General features: G+C 53.7%; 1 protein-coding gene across 2 annotated transcripts; it reads right to left on the reverse strand.

Moving 5' to 3' along the window:
• Positions 1 to 1,771: 1,771 nt before the first annotated feature.
• LOC103123069 (cytochrome P450 2E1) lies at positions 1,772 to 13,821 on the reverse strand. Of its 2 annotated transcripts, XM_007533693.3 has the most exons (9): positions 13,614 to 13,821; positions 13,061 to 13,220; positions 12,260 to 12,409; positions 11,669 to 11,829; positions 10,033 to 10,209; positions 6,685 to 6,826; positions 4,163 to 4,350; positions 3,310 to 3,451; positions 1,772 to 2,171 (listed from the first exon to the last, which is right to left on the reverse strand). In XM_007533693.3, the coding sequence occupies exons 1-9, from the start codon at positions 13,788 to 13,790 to the stop codon at positions 1,987 to 1,989; spliced, it is 1,482 nt and encodes a 493-aa protein (XP_007533755.1). In that variant the 5' UTR covers positions 13,791 to 13,821; the 3' UTR covers positions 1,772 to 1,986. The 2 variants fall into 2 exon arrangements, with proteins under 2 accessions (XP_007533755.1, XP_060027003.1); XM_060171020.1 differs by lacking the exon at positions 10,033 to 10,209.
• Positions 13,822 to 15,034: the final 1,213 nt, after the last annotated feature.

Genomic DNA, 15,034 nt, shown 5'->3' on the forward strand with positions numbered 1-15,034 from the left:
ACTCAAAGTCTGTTCTCCTGGGCTGAAGTACAGTGAATTAAAAACAAAAAAAAAAAAATCCCTTCTCTTGAAATAGGTGGGACAGCCACACCGTGGGGCTTCAGAGAGGCCTAGAGTGGCACCCAGGCTGAAGAGCACTGTTTTCCATAGACCGTTGAAGGTGAGATGGGGTCACCTCCTATCAGTCACCTTAACTTCAGGCAATGTGCAGTCTCAGCTTCCTGACTGTGAAATGGAGTTTCATCACACCTGTCCTGAAAACCAGTCAGCAGTGCTCCCATCAAGTTAGAAAGTATATTCATCCGAGTGCCTGTGGAAACATCACCTCTAAGAACTCCACTAAACCCATGACTTAGGGTTAATGTGTAGCTCAGTTGTCACAACAAAAGAACAAATAGCTCAGCTGATGGATAGAAGACCTTGACAAAACATCTGTTTATTTTAAAAGTGCATTTTGAAAGAGCTAATTGTGAGGTTTTGCTAAATAAGGGTCAGAATTAAAGCCATAAAATTCCATGTGTATGTCAGGGCACAGGACCAAAATGACTACTTAGAAATTTACAGTTTACTGCAGGAATTATGATACAATATAATTGGCATTAAATTAATTGTATGTATCAGGTTAGGGTAAGTATGTCAGCCAAAAGCTGTAACTGTAGAGTCTGGACTCCAATCTTTCCTCTGTAGGTTAGTGCCAGGTTATACTTCCTCATTTCAGGTGCCACTTGTGTGCACAGAACAGCTCAGGAGCAGGGAAGCCCAGCCGAGGTGTATGGGCATCCCTCATAGGTACAGTCTGCATTTCAAAAAAGTTATTTCTGAGAGGAATTTCAGGACTTTATTGAGTGGTGTGTTAGGGTTCTCCACATAAACAACCATGGGGGAGATTGTGTATGTGGTTTCATATAGTTCATGTATGTAATTATACATGCATGATTATGTACGGTTATACATGTGTGTATGAAGACAAGTTCTAGCACATGCAGTCAGTAAGCCTGATGGTGGAGACCAGCTGGTGTTTATTTTTCCTTCTGAGGTAATTCATTTAGCATGATCCCCTCTAGTTCTATTCATGTTGAGCAAAGGGCAAGATTTTAGCTACTTTCATAACTGAATAGTAGTTATGTGTATATGCCACAACTTCCACTTGTCTGTTGTTGGACATGAGTTGATCCCGTATCTTGGCTATTGAGATAGTGCTGCATCATAGTTATGCATATTTAACTGAACCTTTTTTTTGTACCAGTTGGAGTTCACACCTTGACCCAATAGGACTACCACCTATGCCAATGTTAGCTTTGCTAAATGTACACTCAACAGCCCCTTGACTTAGAAGATCAAGTCATCCTGCCGGTTCAGTGTTGCTTCCAGTTTACACAAGACTGACAAAAGGAAGACTCGTGCTATTGGAGTGTATATCTACAAGGAAAGGACGTGCCATCCTGAGGGGGTGTTCACTGGAGGTGACATTGCCCAGGCCCTGGGGACAGCTCTGTCCTGGGATGAGCCTCCATTTCAAGGGTGACAATTTTTGTTACTGATTCGACATTGCTTCACAAAATTATAAGATCCCAGTGGCATGGTTTCACATGTGTATGTATGCACAACTCACTGCACCCACCACCCAGGTTGCTGTATACCCCTTTCTGTCAGCCCTCTCTAGCAGACACTGACTCTGGTAAGTACACAGTCTTTCTCCTTCAGAAAAGGAGTGTTCACCTCTCAGTGAGGGTCTCACTCCTGGCCGCTAGGAACTCCAGCATATACTCAGTTTGTTTTAGTTCATTTAATTAGTTTCACACACATTTTTGTCTTATGCTTCCTAAGTGTCTGCAATCTGACTGGACAGCACATCTCTGCTCTGTCTCTTCCCAGAGCCTGAGAGCCTCCCCTGGGCTGCAAGGGTGCCCTGGGGGAGCTGGGAGCAGAGGAGCCAAGGCCTGTGTCACATCATGGGGCCCGGGCTCTGCAGAGCTTGCCTCCTGCTCAGGAGCGGGGTATGACACAGAGTTTATAGTGGGGGGGGATCTTGCCAAATCCAATGGCAATGGGGCTGAGGTCGATGTCCTGGGGGTCCACCAGGGACTTCAGGTCAAAATGCTGCAAAATGGCAGACAGGAACAGGAAAAGCTCCATGCGTGCCAGGCCTTCTCCCACACAGACCCGCTTTCCTGGAAGTGACAACAGTGGTGATAAAACTCGGGCTGCCCTGGCAGAGGTGGCAGCAGTGTGCACCCAGCCGGCCATAGAGCCACCAGCTGGAGCTGACTAGCCCCTCTACCCACTGAGAGCAGACGCAGAACACCTCTCAGCACGAGACTGTCAGAAGTAGATGTTTGTAGAACAGCTTTCCCGGGACCTCAGTCGCAGAGCACTGTCCTGTAACCTGCACAAGGCTGGAAAACAGCTAGCTAGCCGCTGTGCCCCCACCACCTCCCCGTAGGAGACGGGAACCATGGCTTCTGCCCAGGGCTCACTCACCTGAATGTCCAAAGGCAATAGGTATAAGCTAGCTCTCAGGCCTGGCGTTAGTTCTTATTATGTAATCTTTCCCTGGGGGAGACCCTGGGAAGGAAGCCTGGGAGAGGTTAGATAACCCTAAGATAAGTCCAGGCAAATAAATGTTGGGCTGTGTAACCTTTGCCTAAAACTTCTGTACAATTAGGCAACATAATTTTGAAATTTTTTACTAAGTCTGACAGAGTTTTTGCACTGAAGTAGCTACTACATGGAAAAAGTAACTTAAGGGCTCAGGTGGTGATGCACAGGGTTAAGAGCACATAGTAGGAAAAAGTCATTCATTCCCAATACTTCATTGGGACTTATGATGAAAAAGGACATCATTTAACCTCTCAGGGAAGGATGCTTTGGGGTCACATTTCAAATAGCAATAAGGGACACCATGCAGGTCTCAGGGAATAGCGGGTTGCATGCAAAATAGAAAGGAGGAATTGGGGTGGGTCTATATAGATAGTTAGGCAAAAGACTCTCATGTCTGAGGCTCCAAAGTACCAGGTTTAATCCCCAGCACCACTATAAGCCAAAGCTGAGCAGTGATCTGGTAAAAAAAAAAAAAAGGGGGGGGGGGCTAGGTGGTGGTGCACCTGGTTGAGCACACATTACAGTGCACAAGGACCCAGGTTCGAGCCCCCAGTCCCCACCTGCAGGTGTCTCTGTCTCTATCCCTCTCTATCCCACCTTCTCAATGTCTGGCTGTTTCTACACACACACAAAATAAAGATAAAAATTTTAAGGCAGGAGGAGATAGTAGGGACAACTCCCTGAGAACATGTCCTACTTTAATCTCACCTGCAGAAAATGCCTTGAAATAGTCACTGTATTTGAACTTCCCATTTTCATTCAGAAAGTGCTCCGGCTTAAAGTGCTCTGGATCTGGGAACTCCTGTTTGTCGTACAAGAGGGAGTCCAGTGTAGGGATCACCACAGTGCCCTAGGAGCAGTAAAGGTGGTCTCAGTCACCCAGGTGACCACAAAGTGAACTTTCACCTGAGCCAGGGTGGAGGGCTTGGCTTGTTTCAGCTGGGAGACTGTGCAGATGGCTAGCTGGGAAATGAGCAGGTTTCAGGGGCACAGAGAGCCTGGACTCTCTCAGGGTAGTCACTCGGGGTGGGTGGCACTGTTGGAACAGACCACGTAGCCCTGGCACTATCTGAAGCATCTCCCTTGCAGGGGGATCCACAGGCCCACTGAGACTGCTGGGAATGGCACTCTGCAGGTGGGGGTGCAGGCCTGGCGGGCTTGCCCTGAGCCTATGGGGGTTCACGCCGGGTGGGCTTGTTGCTGAGCGCAGAGGGTACAGGCCAGGTGGGCTTGTTGCTGAGCGCAGAGGGTGCAGGCCGGGTGGGCTTGTTGCTGAGCACAGAGGGTGCAGGCCAGATGGGCTTGCTGCTGAGCACAGAGGGGTGCCGGCCGGGTGGGCTTGCTGCTGAGCGCAGAGGGTGCAGGCCGGGTGGGCTTGCTGCTGAGCGCAGAGGGGTGCAGGCCGGGTGGACTTGCTGCTGAGCGCAGAGGGTGCAGGCCAGGTAGGCTTGCTGCTGAGCGCAGAGGGGTGCAGGCCGGGTGGGCTTGTTGCTGAGCGCAAGGGGTACAGGTCAGGTGGGCTTGTTGCTGAGCACAGAGGGTACAGGTCAGGCTGGCCCACCTTAGGGATGACATAGCCCCTGTACACCGTGTCCCTGGTCGCTTCGTGAGGCAGGTTAGATGGCACGAGGTCAATGAACCTCTGGATCTCGTGCACCACAGCGTCCATGTACGGCATCTCCATCCTGTCCTTGATGGCGGGGATGCGGCTCGGTCCGATCACCCTGTCAATTTCTTCATGAAGTTTCTCTGTCAAGATACGATAAGAAATGCACAGGAGTGACTCCAGGGTGACACAAGACTCATCTCTGCGCCCACCCACCTTCTTACCGGTCCACTCAGCCAGCTTTCACGCATTCACTCCCTTGTCCGTTCATGCATCCAGCTACCTACTCTCCATCTGTTCATCTGTCCATCCCTCCACCCCACTCACTCATCTTGTCCCACCTATCAGATGTTTATGGGGCATTGTAACTTGTACTCCAGGACACCCCAGTTCGCCCCAGGGACTGGGGAGGGGTGGTGGACGATTTCTCCATGTAAATCAGTAAGAACTAAGTTCTATGAAGCTATATCATCAGCAAAACTTTTCTGACTGAGGGACTAGGCAGTGTCACACCCAGTAGAACCCCCAGTTCTCACCTGCAAGGGGAAGCTTCACAAGTGATGAAACCATGCTGCAGGTGTCTCCATTTCTCTTTTTAAAAAATATTTTATTTATTAATTTATTGGGTAGAGACAGAGAGAAACTGAAATGGAAGGAGTAGAGGGAGAAACAGAGACACACCTGCAGCCCTGCTTCACCACTCATGAAGCTTCCCCTGCAGGTGGGGGCCAGGGGGTTGAACCCAGTTCCTCGTGCACAGCAGCCTGTGCACTCAAACAATTGAACCACCACCTGACCCTTCTGTCTCCCTTTATATCTCCCCCTTCCCTTTCCACTTCTTTTTGTCTCTGTCAAAAACAAAAAAGTAGTAAAAGGAGAGTGGATTTGGCACCAAGTCCCAGCAGTAACCCTGGCAGCAATAAAATAAAATAGAACAGAATGTTTTTACATACATTAGCTTAGTATGAATAATCTAGTTCTTATCTTAATGCCAGGAGTAAAGACTGGCAAACAGTCATTAGAGCTCTTGTGGTGAGTGTGGTGAATTGTGCACACAGGACATAATAGATGTGAAATTATACTCCTCAAATCTTGTAAAAATGTAGACCCGTGTTAAAGAGATAAATGTTAAATCGGATGAAACTCTGTACTAATCACTAGTTTGCTGGGGGTCCTCATGAATGCACGTTTTCCCACTCTGGTGGCAGAATGGAAACAGACATGCTGCCTCTTGGAAAGTTTTGGGAAGCAGGAGCCTGAACACCCCTTCATGGTGGAAATAACAGCAGTCATTCACTGGCCAAGGCTTTAACCTCTCTGCAAGACATTCTGTGCAGGCTGGTGCCCAGGCAAGCCTGTAGCACACAAGAACACAGAGCGGTGTGCTGCTCGGGTTACCGTCACGCAAAGTCACGCAGGAGTGGCCACAGCAGCCCTGGGACGTCCTGTGTTGGGGGAGGGGAGCAGAGGCTGCCAGGGGCTGCGGAGAGGTCTGAAGCAAGCCCAGGGCTGGAGGATGCTGAATTAGGCAATGTGTGTCTGAGTGTCATTTATTTCTGTCTTTTTCGCTTTCTTAAAAAGGCCTAGTAATTGGTCATGTAAAATGTGGTGGCTGGAGGTTCTCAAAGAGTTTCCACAGTGCCTGAAGGCAGCCCTGTGAGGCTTTGCCTCCAGCCCCTCTGCCTTTCTGTGTGATGGGGAAGCACAGGTAGCAGTGCTAGACCAAGCAGCTGTGATCCAGTACAGGTCACTGGGCACCCCCTGGGAGAAAGTGCCCTCCCCCTTCAGCTCTGCCTCAGGGGTGCAGTGTCAGGCCTCCCCACACCCAGCACCTGGCACATGCAGTGGTCAGCTCGCTGCAGTTGCCCCTGTGTGGGCAGGGTGGCCCTGTCCCCAGCCCTAGACACCACATCTGACTTCCTCCCACATTGAGGTGAGTGCTGTGGGTCTAAGGACATGTTGGTGTCCCTCACATCACCTGTACTGGGCTCTGTGGATGCTCTGAGGACACAGCCCTGGGCCATGGCTTCCCTGCCCTGGCACCAAGTCCAGTGTGGCCCCAGTGGAGACCACCCTGTAGAGAGGAGCAAAGGGCTTCCAGGACTGTGACTGGGGCTTTCTTCCTGGTGTCTTCCTCAGATCCCCTCTTTCAGACAAGAGGCACCAGGAGGGCCTAGGCCCCATGCGCCTTCTGCTCTGGGGGTGCTGGGTCATCTGTGGGAGCATGTGTGTGATTTTTTTACTCCTACAAGTGGACTGTTACAGAGCAGAAGGCAGCTGGCTTTGCACCTCTGCAGTTTTTTTTTCCTACCTGCAGGGCAGTCCCTGGACATACCGCTCTACTTCCAGGGCTCAGCCAGGCAACCCGCGTCACCCCAAAGGTGACATGTGCCAGTTCCCACCCTGTAGGTGCAGAGCACACGCCTAGGAGCTCCCACCTGGCCTGAAGACAGACATGGCACTGCAGTGGCACCTACCTTCAATCTCCGGATACTTCATGAGAATCAGAAGCCCATATCTCAGCGTGGTGCTGGTGGTCTCTGTCCCCGCAAAGAACAGGTCGGCCACAGTCACAGCAATGCTATCCAGTGTGTACCCAGGGTCTGGGCCCTGCTTTGCCTGCATATTTGGAAATCAGTGGGAACTCAAGAAGGGAACAACTTCCGGGGGCCAAAAGTGGCTCTAGTCTCTAAGTAGAAGAGAGCCCAGGATGCTGCAGGCTGCCCGGAGGAAGAGCCACAGGCACAAGGCACTGGGGAGGCAGCCACCTCCCTCACGGTTCAGGAGAACAGGGCGCTCACAATGTGGACTCCCTGCTACCCTTGCACCCCAGGACAACAAGGCACCCCATTTATACCCCAGGCCCTGTGGAGGAACCCCATTAATACCACCAGGCCATGTGGGGGGAGCCCCCATTTGTACCCCCAGGCCATGTGGAGAGCCCCCATTTATACCCCCAGGCAAGTGGTAGGGAGCCCCCATTTATACCCTTATACCCCCAGGCCATGTGGGGAGCCCCCATTTATACCCCCAGGCAAGTGGTAGGGAGCCCCCATTTATACCCTTATACCCCCAGGCCATGTGGGGAGCCCCCATTTATACCCCCAGGCATGTGGTAGGGAGCCCCCATTTATATCCTTATACCCCCAGGCCCTGTGGGGAGCCCCTATTTATACCCCCAGGCATGTGGTAGGGAGCCCCCATTTATATCCTTATACCCCCAGGCCATGTGGGGAGCCCCCATTTATACCCTTATACCCCCAGGCCATGTGGGGAGCCCCTATTTATACCCCCAGGCATGTGGTAGGGAGCCCCCATTTATATCCTTATACCCCCAGGCCATGTGGGGAGCCCCCATTTATACCCTTATACCCCCAGGCCATGTGGGGAGCCCCCATTTATACTCCCAGGCATGTGGTAGGGAGCCCCCATTTATACCCTTATACCCCCAGGTCCTGTGGGGAGCCCCCATTTATACCCCCAGGCATGTGGTAGGGAGCCCCCATTTATACCCTTATACCGCCAGGCCATGTGGGGAGCCCCCATTTATACCCCCAGGCATGTGGTAGGGAGCCCCCATTTATACCCTTATACCCCCAGGCCATGTGGGGAGCCCCCATTTATACCCCCAGGCATGTGGTAGGGAGCCCCCATTTATACCCTTATAACCCCCAGGCATGTGGGGAGCCCCCATTTATACCCTTATACCCCCAGGCCATGTGGGGAGCCCCCATTTATACCCTTATACCCCCAGGCCATGTGGGGAGCCCCCATTTATACCCCCAGGCATGTGGGGGAGCCCCCATTTATACCCTTATACCCCCAGGCCATGTAGGAAGCCCCCATTTATATCCTTATACCCCCAGGCCATGTGGGGAGCCCCCATTTATACCCCAGGCATGTGGTAGGGAGCCCCCATTTATACCCTTATAACCCCAGGCCCTGTGGGGGAGCCCCCATTTATACCCTTATACCCCCAGGCCATCTAGGGAGCCCCCATTTATACCCTTATACCCCCAGGCCATGTGGGGAGCCCCCATTTATACCCCCAGGCATATGGTAGGGAGCCCCCATTTATACCCTTATAACCCCAGGCCATGTGGGGGAGCCCCCATTTATACGCCCAGGCATGTGGGGGAGCCCCCATTTATATCCTTATACCCCCAGGCCATGTGGGGAGCCCCCATTTATACCCTTACCCCCAGGCCATGTGGGGAGCCCCCATTTATACCCCCATGTGGTAGGGAGCCCCCATTTATATCCTTATACCCCCAGGCCATGTGGGGAGCCCCCATTTATACCCCCAGGCATGTGGTAGGGAGCCCCCATTTATACCCTTATAACCCCAGGCCCTGTGGGGGAGCCCCCATTTATACCCTTATACCCCCAGGCCATCTAGGGAGCCCCCATTTATACCCTTATACCCCCAGGCCATGTGGGGAGCCCCCATTTATACCCCCAGGCATGTGGTAGGGAGCCCCCATTTATACCCTTATAACCCCAGGCCATGTGGGGGAGCCCCCATTTATACCCCCAGGCATGTGGGGGAGCCCCCATTTATATCCTTATACCCCCAGGCCATGTAGGGAGCCCCCATTTATACCCTTATACCCCCAGGCCATGTGGGGAGCCCCCACTTATACCCCCATGTGGTAGGGAGCCCCCATTTATATCCTTATACCCCCAGGCCATGTGGGGAGCCCCCATTTATACCCCCAGGCATGTGGTAGGGAGCCCCCATTTATACCCTTATAACCCCCAGGCATGTGGGGAGCCCCCATTTATACCCTTATACCCCCAGGCCATCTAGGGAGCCCCCATTTATACCCTTATACCCCCAGGCCATGTGGGGAGCCCCCATTTATACCCCCAGGCATGTGGGGGAGCCCCCATTTATACCCTTATACCCCCAGGCCATGTAGGAAGCCCCCATTTATATCCTTATACCCCCAGGCCATGTGGGGAGCCCCCATTTATACCCCAGGCATGTGGTAGGGAGCCCCCATTTATACCCTTATAACCCCAGGCCCTGTGGGGGAGCCCCCATTTATACCCTTATACCCCCAGGCCATCTAGGGAGCCCCCATTTATACCCTTATACCCCCAGGCCATGTGGGGAGCCCCCATTTATACCCCCAGGCATGTGGTAGGGAGCCCCCATTTATACCCTTATAACCCCAGGCCATGTGGGGGAGCCCCCATTTATACCCCCAGGCATGTGGGGGAGCCCCCATTTATACCCCAGGACAACACAGAGTTGAGCCCTATCCCCAGTCATCATGTACAGACCCTCAGAGGCTCACAGCTGAGCTGTGCCATGGGCTGGTCTCAGCCTTGTCTACTTTGTCCCTGGAGGCCAGAGGTCATGGGCTGCTGAGCACCAGGAAGGGCAGTGAGGGGCCAGTGGGTGGAGGAGATTCTCAGACAGCCCAGGGGGTCATCCAGGGAAATCGGGCATGAAAGTCACGTGACACCATGAGCCAAAAGTGATGGCAGAGAAGTCAGGGCAGTGTCACTGGCTGGGTGGGGGCTGAGGGTGCTAGGGCGACCACACATGCCGGTGGGTGAGCCTTGGCATGCCCAGCAAGACAGCCCCCATCAGAGGCAGCAGGCCTAGGCATCCCCTCCCCACAGTCCCTGGCCAGCAGAGTCCAGGGCTCCCCAGGAGACAGTGTCCTTATGGTCAGCGTGGCAGCCACTGCAGTGGACAAAGCTGAGGTTGGGGCTGAGGATGTGCCAGTGCCATGATGTGGAAACAGCAGTGGCAGTCCCCTCACCACCCAAGCCACAGGCCAGTGCGCCGGGTGTCATGGGCGGCTAGCTACCTTCTCCATCTCCAAGAGCAGGCAGTCCGTGAAGTCCCGAGTGCAGTTGGGGTCCAGCGACTTGTGGTGCTCCTTCACCCTCTCTAGAACGTACTCTTTTATTTCAGACACATTTCTCATCACTTTCTTGTGGCTTCCAGGCAGATAACGTAGGTAGCTTGATAAATTATTATAAAGCTAGAAAGAAGAGGGGTTATCTTGCTAAGCCTTTTTTTTTTTTTTTGCCTCCAGGGTTATCACTGGGGCTCGGTGCCTACATCACGAATCCACTGCTCCTGGGGGGCATTTTTCCCATTTTGTTGCCCTTGTTGTTATTGCTATTGTTAGATAGGACAGAGAGAAATCAAGAGAGGAGGAGAAGACAGAGACGGGGAGAGAAAGAGAGACACCTGCAGACCTGCTTCACTGTTTGTGAAACGACTCCCCTGCAGGTGGGGAGCCGGGGGCTCAAACTGGGGTCTTTAGGCCAGTCCCTGCGCTTCGAGCCATGTGCACTTAACCTGCTGCGCTACTGCCCGGCCCCCACTTGCTAAACTTTTTTAAGGCAGCACAGCTGTGGGCACTGGGCACAGTACTTTGTCCAGACGTGAAGCCAGATGGCTGACACCACTCCATGTAGAGCACATCTGCCCTCACAGTCTTGGTCCTGTGTGCCAGTGTGGGAATGTGGGCACACTGCCAGGCAGCACACACAGTGGACACTGGTCTCAGAGAGGAAACTGCTATGTGTCCTGTCAGCAGAGGGAGCATGGGCTCCAGGAGTATCTCCAGAGGAATATAGGGACTACACCCCATGCAGAAAGAGTGAGTTTCCTTGGGGACTGTAGGGTCTACACCCCATGCAGAAAGAGTGAGTTTCCTTGGGGACTGTAGGGTCTACACCCTGTTCAGAAAGGCACCAGTTTCCTTAGGGCAGGGAGAGACTAAGGACCGACATGTCTTTGCCCAGATATTTGAGAGCCTAGGTGGTGGCACCCATGTCCACACCCAGTAGAGCACACATGTCACCATGCACAAGGACTAGTTTCAGGCCCAGATCCAAACCCACAGTAATGAAACAGGGCTGCAGGTCTCTCTCCCTCTCCTCTCTCTCTCTCTCCTTCTCTCTCAATTTCTATCAAAAATAGAAAGAGAAAGGAAATAAAAGAAGGCCATCGTGCAGGCACCAAGCCCCAGTGACAATCAGACTCCTGACTCCTGTCTGTGTCCTTTGTGGCTTTGCTCAGAGACCTGGCCGACTGGGTGTTGGAGGGTTAGGTATGCACCCCCAGCTCTCCCTGTCCAGGCCTCAGAGGCCACTCTGTACCATCCAAGCAATGTCCCTTCTCCTCTCCTGAGGCAACACAATGAGTGTAGCCTGCAAGGAGTGTCACCTGCAGCCAGGGCAGGGAGGGAGGGGTGTCACCTGCAGCCAGGGCAGGGAGGGAGGGGTGTCACCTGCAGCCAGGGCAGGGAGGGAGGGGTGTCACCTGCAGCCAGGGCAGGGAGAGAGGGGTGTCACCTGCAGCCAGGGCAGGGAGGGAGGGGTGTCACCTGCAGCCAGGTGCTGTCACCTGCAGCCAGGTGAGGGAGGGTTGTCACCTGCAGCCAGAGCAGGGAGGGTGTCACCTGTAGCCAGGGGAGGTAGGGCTGTCACCTGCAGCCATGGTGTGCTGAGAAGGTAGAAGTTCTCGTTGAACAAGTGCATCATCCTCTGACACATCTTGTCATCGTAATCAAAATGCTTTCGGAAGAGGATGTCGGCGATGACATTACAGGGGCCACAGCCAATGAGGAAGGTGGGGTCAAAGGGCTGACCTGGAGGCAGGTGGGCACCTGGGTGAGAGGATCCAGGCCCTCGCCCACCCCGTCCTGAGGAGCTCCTGCAGGTGACTGACACTGCATGGGGTTTGCAGCTACCCTGAGCTGAGGGAGGGAACCTGGCCACCAGGACAAGATAGGCCTGAACTGAGGGAGGGGACCCCAGGATGGACCTGAGATGAGGAAGGGCCCCAGAATAGAATGAGCTGAGGGAAGGGACCTCAGGATGGACCTGAGATGAGGAGGGGGCCCCAGGACAGCCTGAGCTGAGGGAGAGGACCCCAGAATGGACCTGAGATGAGGAGGGGGCCCCCATGATAGGCCTGATCTGAGGGAGGGGACCCTAGGATGGACCTGAGATGAGGAGGGGGCCCCAGTATAGGCCTGAGCTGAGAGAGGACACAGCCTCAGTCCAGCTGATCCTTACCCTGGGTCTTGCGCAGGGCATCCAGCAGGAAGTGGGCCTCTTTCTGGATACGCTGTTCATTGCCCTCCTTGCCCATCCCATAGTCACGGAGGGTGGTCAGGGCGAACCGCCGTGTGTCCCTCCAGGTTGGTCCATTATTGAAGATGACGCCTGAGGAGGAGGGAGGAGGGGTGAGGCATGCACCCAAAGGAGAAGGCTGCTCCAGGGACAGCAGGGAAGGGGCCAGAGGGCCTGGTATCCCAGTGTCACAGGCATAGAGGCCTGTGGCTACAACCACAGAGACCACACCAGCCCTAGGGAGCCTCAGGAATGTCTCCCTGGGGTGTGGACACAGGTTGGGCAAAAGTCCAATGTGGCACATTCTAGACAGACACCTGGCTGGGCTGGCTGGGGAGGTGGCACCTAGGCCAGATGCAGACTTTCAGCTCTGGCAGGATGGGGGTGTGGTGCAAGGTCAAGAGCACTCCAGGGCAGAGAGGCAAGGTCTCAGCTAAGAAATCTAGAAAATATTCAGGGGAAAGCCCTGTCCCCCTGGCCCTGCAGGCAGGACAGGCAGCAGTCAGGGCTGTGGAGATAGCAGGTGCAGGAGAGAGGGCAGTACTGCACTCGCCTCATTCAGAGCCCCCAAGGGGTGGCAGAGGCCACTACAAGGAGGACCAGTGGGGCTGGGAGCTTCATCGGGTCGGCCAATGAGCCTCCCTCAGTGTCCTTGGTCAGTGCACAGTGGTGGTCTCTGAAGGGGGGGTTTTCAGTGTCCTGGCTTTTGGGCCCTGCCTCCAGGAGCATGTGGAAAATGCTCACCTCTGTCCTTGTGCTCCTGGAACGCGAAGATTTCTCCTCGGCCAGAGAACTCGTTCTTGTAGTTGAGCAGCACTTCCCTCACGGCCTTGTAGCCGTGGATGACCACGACACGGCGTGGGCCCAGGTACACAGTGAACACAGGCCCAAAGCGCTCAGCCAGCTGTGGACACCAGCCCCAGTGAGGCCCCGGACCTCAGCCGCTGAGGCTGTGCTTCCAGCTGGCCCACAGTCACTGACCGAAAGACCCTAACAGCTCCTGGGAGAGACTCTCAGAGGCTGCCCTCCCGGGAGTGGGCCCAGGGCTGCACCCTCAGAGCCCACCCAGATCACAGCCCCCCCAGATCCCACCCGGATGCCGGCAGCTGCAGGGACCCGGCTTCAAGCCCCTCCCCCACGAGCCCCCGTGCCCCCGTGAACCCAAGGGCATGAAGCCACAGCCAGCGCCAGCTGCCCAGCTAGTCCTGCCATCTCTGAGGGCTTAGTAGGCCCTGGGTGAGGACACACCATCATATCTGCTCCTCGGATCCCCTCAAAAGTCAGCAGTGCCTCCTACCTTGCCAAAGGACTGGGGGATGTTGCGGAGGTCCAGCTGGAAAATGTTCCCGACGATGGGCAGTGGGAAGGGGCCTGGGGGCAGCCTCCAGCTGCTGTAGATCTGCTTCCAGATGGAGATGAGCAGCAGAGTGGCCACCCAGGCCAACAGGGCCACCGTGATGCCCAGGGCGCTCATGCTGCCTCTGACCTCTGCAGGTGTGGCCACTCCTGAGAGCCCCAGGTTTTATAGCCCATCCTTGGGAAGGAGGGTGAGCAGCCAGCCAATGCGCAGGCTTAGCAGGCGGGTTTATCATTAACTGCTGCTGGCCCTCATTTCAAAGGACAGAGCCTGTGGCGGCTGCTCTCAGAAGCTCTATCCAGACAGTAGTGGACAGGTATGGGCTCTGTCAACACCAGCTGCTGGCACTTAGAACACTGTGATTCACTATTTAATCACTAATTTAAAAAAAAAAAAAGTGAGGCATAGGCTAGGGAGAAAGCCCACAGGCCAGGACCAGGCGGGACATTCATTTTGCTTGACTGTTTCATAAGCACTGCTCAGCTCTGGCTCATGGTGATGCTAGGGATTGAACCAGGAGCTTCAGAACCTCCAGCTGAGTCTTTTGTTGAACCACTAAGCTGTCTCCCCAGCCTATGCCTCACTCTTTTTTTTTATTAGTGATTAAATATTTATAATGTTGTAAGATAATAAGAGTGTATTTCCACACCACTGTGGGGGGCCTTTTTCAGACTGGCCAGCAAGGTATCAGCCTTGTATCAAGGTATCAAGGTATTCAGCCCTGTATCCACTCAGAACCACACAGTCAGCACTGAGACAGGTGCTGGCCTTCCGGGGCCGAGGCTGGCGCTCAGGTGCTAGTCTTTTCCATGCAGAAAGCCTGTCTGCGTGCACCCACCCACCAAAGTCACAGAGCCAGGAGGATGTCAGTGTCTGGACCTGTTCCTCGTCAGATCAGCTGATGGACTCATTGGAGAAGAAAGCTGACCAAGTCTAAAGCAACCTCTGATCATAAAAAGGTCCATTTTTATTCTAGAAACAGGCTGGGGGTGGATCCACCTGACAACAACCATGTCCAGTGGAGAAGCAATTACAGAAGCCAGAGCTCCCACCCTCTGCTCCCCATAATGATCCTGGGTCCCTGCTCCTAGAAGGGTAAAGAATAGGGAAGCTTCCAATGGAGCAGATGGGACACAGAACTCTGGTGGTGGGCACTGTACGGAATTATATCCCTGTTATCTTACAGTGTTGTTAATCATTATTAAATCACTAATTTAAAAAGGGGGGGTTCATTTAGAAACATTTTATGAAATTATTTTATTATTATTTTATTTATTTTATTTAATGAGAGAGATACAAAAAGATACACAGAGAGAGACAGACACCAGAACATTGTTCAACTCTGGCTTATCACGGCGCTA

This window comes from Erinaceus europaeus, chromosome 14 (assembly GCF_950295315.1).
Source record: "Erinaceus europaeus chromosome 14, mEriEur2.1, whole genome shotgun sequence".
Lineage (NCBI taxonomy): Eukaryota > Metazoa > Chordata > Mammalia > Eulipotyphla > Erinaceidae > Erinaceus > Erinaceus europaeus.

Bases quoted from the DNA above. Each gene is read 5' to 3' on its own strand.
- LOC103123069 (XM_007533693.3), bottom strand. From the start codon at position 13,790: ATGAGCGCCCTGGGCATCACGGTGGCCCTGTTGGCCTGGGTGGCCACT. The intron at 12,410-13,060 runs GTGAGCATTTTC...CCTCCTCCTCAG, and splicing joins CCAGGAGCACAAGGACAGAG to GCGTCATCTTCAATAATGGA. The intron at 3,452-4,162 runs GTGGGCCAGCCT...TACTGCTCCTAG, and splicing joins GGGGCTATGTCATCCCTAAG to GGCACTGTGGTGATCCCTAC.